Source organism: Lolium perenne, chromosome 3 (assembly GCF_019359855.2).
Source record: "Lolium perenne isolate Kyuss_39 chromosome 3, Kyuss_2.0, whole genome shotgun sequence".
Classification (NCBI taxonomy): Eukaryota; Viridiplantae; Streptophyta; class Magnoliopsida; order Poales; family Poaceae; genus Lolium; species Lolium perenne.
The window spans coordinates 308,173,921-308,184,899 of NC_067246.2; the positions used below are offsets into that span (position 1 = coordinate 308,173,921).

Genomic DNA, 10,979 nt, shown 5'->3' on the forward strand with positions numbered 1-10,979 from the left:
TTTTGGCAGCACATATCATATATGTACAATCAATAAAGCAGCATACAGAAAATACTACAATCAGACAACATTATAAGGCCTTCACAACACAACCAAAAACTGGTGTGTGTTCTTGCTTGGCTCCAAAAATGAGTAAGCGACAGCAAATAAGATCGTTTTTGGCAGCACATACATGTACAATCAATAAAGCAGGACATAGAAAATACTAGTACTGGACAACACTATAGGGCCTCCACAACACAATCACTCAATAAGGTTTGACATGAGATACATGAGTACTAATTAAGATCGCCAAAGTGGCACTGAATGACTGAAGCAACAACACAATGTGGTATTACACGCTGGGAGGTTTGATTTACGAATACAATGTGGGAATGGTACAGCTAGACAGCAGGCCCAACAACCTGCCTGATCGAGAAATATGTCCACAGCATCATAGAGATCACTAGATCCGTTACATATTCTTGGATTTGTTGCTTCCCTTAGGCATTACCCCCCTTGCGAGATCGGTGATTTGACCTTCCTACAGGCTAGTTCTGAACAGTATAAAAATGGTCTACCAAAGCGAGGAAGACATGAGAAAGGATCGGATGCGCTGCAGCAACTCCGCCTTCACTGGACCAGGCACCGCGGCTGTTTCAGAAAAAAACAGGAGACAATGATAATGATGAAAGAAACACTTTCTTATCATCCTAACATTGCGCAGCAACAGACAAGTCTATGAAAAACGTATGAGGAGGGAGGCAAGTGCAAAAAAGTACATTCTCTTGGTCCAAAATCCTGTTGTAATAGGCAAGCATTCAACTTATACAAATAGAAAAATGGAAATATGCATGGAAAGGCTACATATTTTGTACTGATCCTTCCAACAGTCCAACTAGTAGCTCATAAGAAGTAGAACTAAGTAACCTGTTGTGCAGTCGAACAAAATATCGTTCCTTTTGCAACCAGAAATCAATCAATTGGGCAAATAAAAATCACTGACCTCTTCCTTTTGGAGTAATAACATGAATAAGATCATCTATTGTTACATTATTTCTCCCTTTCTTCCTTGCATAGGCCCTAGACAAAACGAACTGACGTCAGTTAACAGCAACCACAACGACGATAGCTTTTCTTCAGGGAAAACCCTAGCGTCTTAAATCCAGACAAATGGTGTGTGCAACATAACACAAATTTCAGAATGCTCTAGTGTGACAACTTAAGGCAGCAGACCGGTTCGTGATAAAGTGCAAGTTGAGGCTCAGGGCATTCAGTAATTAAGAATTATTCGGGAGTTGTTTTAAATAATGAAGAACAGGAGAACTGCATAGCCATATTCCCTGCAAAAACATAATGGTTAAAGTGATGATGGGCAAAAACCATGCCTTAAAGCACACATGCTGCCTGTGTTACTTGTACCTCCAATTTTTTATTTTTTTTTGCATTAGAACACACAAGAAATAAAACATGTAACTCATTGCAGATGTTATAGACTGGTCCATATTCACTCTCAGGTCAAAAAGTGATAAGCCTACTGTGAGTTTGTGTTGTAAGAATTTTTTAGGCATAGTAATTGTGAGCATCATATATACCCACCAAACAGACGCATGCCACCAATTATACTGTAATTAGATGTATAAGGAGACAAACCTGCAGAGAGCCTTCATGTCATCCTTCCAGCCACACTCCACTAGCCGCTCCCGGAGAAGCTCCATCAGCCTTTCCTTCTCGCCACTCTCAACCAACTTGAGAAACCAAAAACCCAGCACTCTCAATGACAGCAGAAGCAGAGAAAAGAACCCTAAAACCGTCCTCTCCCCTCTCTTCCTACCAAACCCTAACCAGATGAAATCAGGCTTACCCACTCGAATGATACGAGCAGCTGCAACCCTACAGCCGAATAACCCTAATCCCAGGCAAGAAAAAGAACAGACGCCGAGACGCGACCGCAAATTTCCTGCACGATTTCCGCAGGGGCGATGGGGACAGTCAGTACCTTGAGGTTGATGATTTCGCTAAGAGGAACCTCCTTCCGTTCCTCGTCCTCATCCTCCTCCTGATTCGGCGTCGGCGGCCGGTTAATCGACGCCCTCCTGCATGCACACCCAACAACAGCAACAAAATCATCGCCCTCTCGCATCAAAATCGGGTCGGGAATCCGCAAATCCTTGAGAAAGTAGCAACGCCCACGAACTGATTCGTGGCTACAATGATAGCTCGGGGGCTTAATCGCGGGATGCGCGCACGAAGAGCAGGGAATCGATTGGCTCGCTTACATGCTGGATTGGATTGGAGCGCCTCTGCTTCGGCTCGTGGGTTCCTCCTGTCTCCTCTGCTTCGGAGGTCGTGTAGCGTAGCAGGCGACTGTGTTTGGCTTTGCTGTGTTCCGAATTCCGATCGGGGCCGACTACAGCCTGGTCGAGTTGATGGGCTGTGTTCGGCTTTGTTCTGTTCTGATCCGCGTTTCTTGGGATGCGTTGGCCCAGCAGTTCACGGGTTACTGGGCTTGGTCCTCTTTTCCGGGCTTTTCTCTCGAAAATAAGGAAAATGGTCAACTTTTCACTATGAATCAAACATGTGCTTACCTAAAAACCGGTAAACTTCTATTCATACCAATTGGATCACATTAAACGAACAAGAGCTTACATCTTCTCTCGGGTATCATGGCGCAACGTCACGAGCTGGTCATCAAACTCTGCAGCCAGGGCAACCGCATTGTGCGTCTGCTGATGGTACAATCGCATCTTGTTAGCATGACCAATGCCACTGCCACCGACTTGATCCATTAGTGTCACCTCCTCGGCTGCTCCAGTATCTAGAGGCGGCATGGTTGGGATGGTGGAAATGTCGGAGGAGGAAGGAGGTGACTTTGACTAATGGCGGACTCCACAACCCAGAGTCACAAATTGTGGACCCCCTCGTGGTTCCACTTATATAGTCTAATCACTAGGGATAAGTAGAGGCAGACTTAATTACCTCTTAGTCAATGTTGTGAAATTAATTCCTACCAAATATTGCAAAATTATTTTCTGCTATCAAACATTAGTGTTACACAATTAATTTCTTCCAAAAAAGTTACAGCATAAAATTCATAACATTGTTTGGCAGAAAATAATTGTGCATCATTATTGTTTCGTTGCAGCAATTGATATCACAACAATTCTTTGGCAGAAATTAATTCCTCTATTGGAAGCTAATGATGTGAAATTAATTACTACCAAAAATATGACGCAAAATTACTCCCTACTACCAAACAATATATTTGCATAATTGTTTTCTTCCAAATAATGTAGTGCAATTAATATGCAACATTGTTTAGAAGAAACCAACTTTGCAACGTTAATGTTTAATAACAGCAAATATTTTCACAATATTTTTTTTTGCAGATTTATTCCACATCATTATCCACCTAGAGCGAATTACTTTCTGCCAAACAATTGTTGTGAAATCAACTAAGGCTACCAAATAGTAATGTTGCACAATTATTTTAGGAAACTGCTGGGCGTCCCCCGGGGGATCTGATTCCCCAGCCCCCGGGTCCCCAGCCGTCGGATCAACCATTTTGACGGTTAGATTTGCATGTAGCAAAAAAACATCTCCGGCAGCAAAAAATCACCCCCGGCAGCAAATGACTGAAGCAAAAAACGGTTCGTTCAGAAAAGAAAATAAAAAGGCTGGACTCGCCGGAGACCTCGCCGGAGACCACGTAGCAAACATATTACGCAGATGTAGCAAAACCGCAAAATAAATTGTAGCAAATTTTTTTATTCATATGTTGCAAATCCTCTAAAACATCAACGGAGACATCGCCTGCAGCCGGCAGCAACGCCGTTCAAGGTTGTAGCAACTCCGTCCGTCAAGGAAAGCAACGCCACAAGCTGCTAGTAGCAACACCCTATGCCTATGGTAGCAAAAATCCACCCTCCGCCGGAAAATCGTAGCAAACCCAAACTCGTCGGAAAATCGTAGCATAATTTTGTACCAAAAGTAGCAAAACAGTTTTAATAATTGTAGCAAAAAAATATACTATTGTAGCATCGTGGCTTCGTAGCATTTTGAGGTAGCAAAAAAAAACCAATCCATCCTATCCTCATCTCTGGCTCAGCACACACGAACGCACTTCCCCGCCGCCGCCGCTGCGCTCTTGCTAGCTTCGCCGGTCGCGCTCCATTGCCCCGTCGATGAGGTTGCCTCTCGCGCCGGGATGCACCCTGTTCGCTCTGCGCCCGCCGGGAGGCACGCCCGCAGCCTCCTCCTCCCGCTCGACCACTTCGCTCTGCGCCGCGCCGGCCCATCCCGTCGTCGTCGCGCGCCGGCCCAGCCCGTCGTCGTCGCGCGCGCCGGCCCAGCCCGTCGTCGTCGCGCCGCCGGTCCAGCCCGTCGTCGTCGCGCTGCCGGTCCAGCTCATCGTCGTCGCGCCGCCGGTCCATCCCGTCGTCGTTGCGCCGCCGGTCCAGCCCATCGCGCTGCCGGCGTGCTGCAATTCTGCCGCCTCCGCGCCGTGTTCCCCTCCCCGGCGGCGGAGCAGCCACCGGCGCTAGCTGATGCTCGAGCTCAGGCTCCTGCCATAGCTTCCTCCGCCTCGGGTAGGATGGGGATAGAGGATAAGGAGGAATGAATGGCCAGGAAAAAAAAGAGAACGTGGGGTGCGGTGCGTCCCATGGACACGCGTCAGGCGCGGAAGGAGGAGGCAGCGCGGCGTTCCATCCCCCGGGGGCATACGATCATTTTCCATTATTTTATGCCAAGCAATGTCGTGAAATTAATTCTGCAACATTGTTTGTAAGAAAATAACTTTCCAACATTATTGTTTGATGGCAGAAAATAATTTCAAAACTATTGTTTGGCAGGAATTAATTCCACAATATTAGTGGCTAAGATATAATTACGTATGCCTCTAGTTATCCTTCGGTAATTAGACAATGTAAGTGGGGCCACGAAATGGTACACTTTTAGAGATCGTGGCTCAAGGAGTTCCCCATTGGTCAAGTCAAATCCATTACTAGATCTTCCAACATGAAAGAGTTGCGACATTTATACAATAGCCGCGGAGCTCTAAACTTAGCGTGAACCAACTTTTCACCAAATTTGTCATATGATCTCAATTGAAACCAACCATTAACTCCACAGATGTTCCAAGTATAGAAATTTTGAACTTCATCTTTCACTTAAAAATGCAAAAAAAAATATATGTATAAAATGAAACTCGATCTGGATCTAGCTGACTCACCATCTTCTCTTACGCCAGGGTGAAGGCAGCAACGAACAGCGCCACCGATCGTGCATGCGAGAGGTGCAAAGGCTGCCAACGATGCTGGTGCGGAGCAAGGGGAGGGGGCTAACCAACAATGGTACACCGGTAGGAAGATCTTCAGAGGGTGGGTGGGGGGAGGGGTTGGAGAGCTGGGAGGGGGCTGACTTTGGTAGACCGATAGCAAGGTCTTGAGAGAGGGGAGGGGGGTGGAGAGCCAATGGACTACTTCGATGCGCGTTTTATACTGAAAGGGGAGGGGCGGTATGCCTTAGGTTGGAGTCTCATGCGTGACGTATGTGCTTACCAAATATATGTCTCAGCGTTTGAGTATTATATCTTTCCAATAATAGATTTGACCGACCGTTTAATTATATGATGCAAAAATATATATAGCCTCATGCATGACGCATGTGCTTGCCAAATATATGTCTCAACATTTGAGTATTACGTCTTTCCAATGATAGATTTGACCGACCGTTTAATTATATCTTTCCAATTATGGCAACGATGTCGGTGGCAAGCAAGGGGAGGGGGTTGATCGATCGTGGTAGACCGATAGGAAAGATCTTGAGAGGGTGGGCGGGGGGGGTGGGTGGGTGGGAGTGAGTTGGAAGGGGCGATCGACTGAGGTATACCAGGAAGGGTGTGGAGAGCCGATGGACGTTTTATATTGAAATGGGGCAAGTACGCGCTACATGTTCTCGCCAAATATATGTCTCAACTTTTGAGTATTATATCTTTCTAATGATCCGTTTGACTGATCGTTTAATTGTACGACATGAAAAAACGTAGAGACTCATGCAAATATAGCAATAGGTCAGGTTACACACAAATTGAATAGCCATGCCCATAAAGGTGACTGCCGCCTATCCTAGAAGATATCCATATGTGTATAAAATGATGCCCATACTAATGAGTATCGAGGCATGATATTCACATTTGCATCGCAAAACCAACATTTCATAATGTCAATTTCTACTTAATCTACTTTGATCTTATTTTATAAAGTAGTATGACTTATTTTAATGGAATTACACCAACAAATCTTTGATTATTCAAGAAAAAAATGATACCTTAAACACATTAACATGATCTTCTTAGAGTTCTCTTCATGTATCTTAATTGAAAGATCAGATATGACGACTAAAGTCGGGGTTTGTAGGTGTTTACAAAAAATCCCTGCAAATTATTAAATAAATGCTGAAGCATCAAGCATATACTTTATATTCAGAGTACGAATACATGATGATTCAAGCAGAAGATTGATGACCATGGCAAAAATAGAGCAACATAGATCATTTTGAGGCTTCAAACGAGTAAATAGAGTAGTAAAGCAAGAACATGTTGGAATTTCTGCCTAATATACGACCAACCCATTTACTTAGTCCAACTCATTTATTTAGTCCATAGTTTCTGAAAAAATTTAAAGGTCCAATTAGTCCATTCATGCAAGGCAAGGGTTGAGACAAAAATTTAGTCTCATCTTGCTAATTTACGCCTCCTTATAAGGAGATGCTCCACTTATGGTATGAGCATGAGAAAAGGGCTCCTACACGCACCCTCCTCTTCCTTGCGCCATGATGCGCGCTCGGCGGTTTGTGAGAATGCCTCGAGCCGAGAATTCTTCTCATTTTTTCATACATGAATGGTTGCACAGAAGCTGAAACGTTTTGTTCAGTTTGTTTTCCATTCGTTTGCTTCATCTCCCAACACAGCATGTTCCCTGATAACCCACAAGTATAGGGGATCGCGGCAGTCTTCGAGGGAAGTAAAACCCAAATTTATTGATTCGACACAAGGGGAGGTAAAGAATACTTATAAGCCTTAACAACCGAGTTGTCAATTCAGCTGCACCTGGAAATGCACTAGTAATAGGGATGATGTGAAAGCAGCAGTAATATGAGAGCAGTAGTAACAGTAACACAGCAGCAGTAGCAGTAATATGAGAGCAATGGCACCAGAAAATAGTTGATACTACTTCCAATGTCATGTAGAACGAGTATATAATGATGAGAGATGGACCGGGGTTCCCAGCTATCTACACTAGTGGTAACTCTCCAATAACAAGTGTCGGGTGAACAAATTACAGTTGGGCAATTGATAGGATTGAAATAGCATTAAGACAGAACATCAAGATCATTAATCATGTAGGCATGTTTCCCATATATAGTCATACGTGCTCGCAATGAGAAACTTGTACAACATCTTTTGTCCTACCAGCCGGTGGCAGCCGGGCCTCAAGGGAATCTACTGGAAATTAAGGTACTCCTTTTAATAGAGCACCGGAGCAAAGCATTAACACTCCGTGAAAACATGTGATCCTCATATCTAAGCCTTCCCCTCCAGTTGTCCCAATTTCTGTCACTTTGGGGCCTTTGGTTCCGGACATAGACATATGCATACAACTTGTAGATACAATCTAAGCAATAAGTATAGAGCTTAAATCTAAGATCATGCCACTCGGGCCCTAGTGACAAGCATTAAACACAACAAGATTGCAGCAACAATAACTTCATAAACTTTGTAGATAGACAATCATAACGTAACAATCCATCGGATCCCGACAAACAAAACACCGATTACATCAGATGAATCTCAATCATGTAAGGCAGCTCATGAGATCATTGTATTGAAGTACATGGGAGAGATGATACCAACTAGCTACAGCTAGAACCCGTAGTCCATGGGGGAACTACTCACGGAGCATGATGGAGACGGTGGCGTCGATGGAGATGGCTTCCGGGGGCACTTCCCCGTCCCGGCAGGGTGCCGGAACAGAGACTTCTGTCCCCCGAATTGGAGTTTCGCGATGGTGGCGGCGCCCCTGGAGTCTTTCTGGAGTTCCGTCAATTGGTATCGAGTTTTTAGGTCGAAAGGGCTTATATAGGCGAAGAGGCGGCGCAGGAGGGGCAACAGGGTGCCCTCCCCATAGGCCGGCGCGGCCAGGGGCTGGCCCGCGCGGCCCTATGGTGTGGGGGCCCCAGGCCTCCCCTCTGACTCCCCTTCGGTGTCCTGGTTCATCTCGGTGAATTATGATGTTTGGTCTTCGTTTCGTCGAATTCCGATAATATTGCCCGAACAGCCTTTCTGGAACCAAAAACAGCAGAAAACAGGAACTGGCACTGTGGCATCTTGTTAATAGGTTAGTTCCGGAAAATGCATAAAAACATTATAAAGTGCAAGCAAAACATGTAAGTATTGTCATAAAATAAGCATGGAACATCAGAAATTATGGATACGTTGGAGACGTATCAGCATCCCCAAGCTTAGTTCCTACTCGTCCTCGAGTAGGTAAACGATAAAAAGAATAATTTCTGTAGTGACATGCTACTTACATAACCTTGATCATACTATTACAAAGCATATGAGATGAATGAAGTGACTCAAGGCAATGATCTATAGTTGCTAACAAATAGATAACATATAGCAAAACTTTTCATTAATAGTACTTTCAAGACAAGCATCAAAAGTCTTGCATAAGAGTTAACTCATAAAGCAATAAATTCAAAGTAAAGGCATTGAAGCAACACAGAGGAAGATTTAAGTTTCAGCAGTTGCTTTCAACTTTCAACATGCATATCTTATGGATAATTGTCAACATAAAGTAATATGATGATTGCAAATAAGCAAGTATGTAAGAATCAATGCACAGTTGACACAAGTGTTTGCTTCTAAGATGGAAGGAAGTAGGTAAACTGACTCAACATAAAGTAAAAGAATGGCCCTTCGCAGAGGGAAGCAGGGATAAAATCATGTGCTAGAGCTTTTTAAGTTTTGAAATCATATAGAGAGCATAAAAGTAAAATTTTGAGAGGTGTTTGTTGTTGTCAACGAATGATAATGGGCACTCTAACTACCTCATCAACCAGACTTTCAAGAGTGGCTCCCATGAAGGACGTTATCTCTACCAGCAAGGTAGATCATCCCTCTTCTCTTTTGTTTACACATGTATTTTAGTTCTATTTATGGTTGACACTCCTCCCAACCTTTTGCTTACACAAGCCATGGCTAACCGAATCCTCGGGTGCCTTCCAACATTCACATACCATGAAGGAGTGTCTATTTGCAAAATTAAGTTGCTTACTGATGAATCAGAGCAAAACATGTGAAGAGAATTATTAATGAAAGTTGATTAATTGGGGGCTGGGAACCCCGCGCCAGCTCTTTTTGCAAAATTATTGGATAAGCGGATGAAGCCACTAGTCCATTGTGAAAGTCTGTCAAAAGTAAATGACAAGATCGAAAGATAAAACACCACATACTTCCTCATGAGCTATAAAACATTGACACAAATAAGAGATAATAGCTTTTGAATTGTTTAAAGGTAGCATATGAAGTATTTGCTTGGAATGGAAGGAAATACCACATAGTAGGTAGATATGGTGGACACAAATGGCATAGGTTTTGGCTCAAGGTTTTGGATGCACGAGAAGCATTTCCTCTCGGTACAAGGATTTGGGCTAGCAAGGTTGTTTGAAGCAAACACAAGTATGAACCGGTACAGCAAAACTTACATAAGAACATATTGCAAGCATTATGAAACTCTACACTGTCTTCCTTGTTGCTCAAACACTTTTACCAGAAAATATCTAGACCTTAGAGAGATCAATCATGCAAACCAATTTCAACAAGCTCTACGGTATTTCTCCACTAATAGGTTTAAACTACATGATGCAAGAGCTTAATCATGATCTACTTGAGAGCTCAAAACAATTGCCAAGTATCAAATTATCCAAGACAATATGAAGCATTTTCTTTTTCCAACCAAATAGCAATAAATGCAATAGCTTCCAACTTTTATCATTGAACATTAAAAGTAAAACGAAGAACAAGTGTTCATATGAAAAAGCGGAGCGTGTCTCTCTCCCAAACAAGGATTGCTAGGATCCGATCTTATTCAAACAAAAACAAAAATAAAAGCACATAGACGCTCCAAGTAAAGCACATATGATGTGACCGAATAAAAATATAGTTTCAATAGAAGAAACCTGATAAGTTGATGAAGAAGGGGATGCCTTGGGCATCCCCAAGCTTAGACGCTTGAGTCTTCTTGAAATATGCAGGGATGAACCACGGGGGCATCCCCAAGCTTAGACTTTTCACTCTTCTTGATCATATATCATCCTCCTCTCTTGACCCTTGAAAACTTCCTTCACACCAAACTTCTCATAAACTTCATTAGAGGGGTTAGTACTCAAAAAACTTAAATCCACTTTGGCCCTGTAGTGACACATTGCAAGAACTCAATAAAACATTAGCTACAGCTCTCCATGTCTAGAAAGCCTTGCTTAAAGTCCACAAGAGACAATGCAAAAAACAGAGACAGAATCTGTCAAAACAGAACAGCCAGTAAAGACGAATTTTAAACAGGTACTTCCGTTGCTCAAATCAGAAAACTCAAAACTAATGAAAGTTGCGTACATATCTGAGGAACGCGCACGTAAATTGGCATATTTTTCGGAGTTACCTACAGAGAAAACAGCCCAGATTCGTGACAGATAGAAATCTGTTTCTGCGCAGAAATCCAAATCTAGCATCAACCTTCGATTAGAGGCGTCACTTGGCACAACATTGCAATAAAATAAAGATAAGGAGTGGTTGCTACAGTAGTAACAACTTCCAATACTCAACAAAACAGTAGCAAAATAAAGACATGGGTTATCTCCCAAGAAGTTCTTTCTTTATAGCCATTAAGATGGGCTCAGCAAATTTTAATGATGCTCACATGAAAAATAGAAATTGA

At 43.1% G+C, this 10,979-nt stretch overlaps 1 protein-coding gene across 1 annotated transcript; it reads right to left on the reverse strand.

Annotated features, from left to right (window-relative positions):
- Positions 1-226: 226 nt before the first annotated feature.
- On the reverse strand, positions 227-2,409 carry LOC127345383 (transcription and mRNA export factor ENY2). The gene is made up of 5 exons (XM_051371858.1): positions 2,259-2,409; positions 1,979-2,075; positions 1,633-1,727; positions 986-1,062; positions 227-633 (listed from the first exon to the last, which is right to left on the reverse strand). Coding segments are annotated over exons 1-5 (348 nt in total). The 5' UTR covers positions 2,261-2,409; the 3' UTR covers positions 227-556.
- Between the last annotated feature and the right edge of the window lie 8,570 nt (positions 2,410-10,979).

Bases quoted from the DNA above. Each gene is read 5' to 3' on its own strand.
- LOC127345383 (XM_051371858.1), bottom strand. The intron at 1,728-1,978 runs GTACTGACTGTC...TGGTTTCTCAAG, and splicing joins GCGAAATCATCAACCTCAAG to TTGGTTGAGAGTGGCGAGAA. The intron at 1,063-1,632 runs GTTTGTCTCCTT...CGTTTTGTCTAG, and splicing joins GACATGAAGGCTCTCTGCAG to GGCCTATGCAAGGAAGAAAG.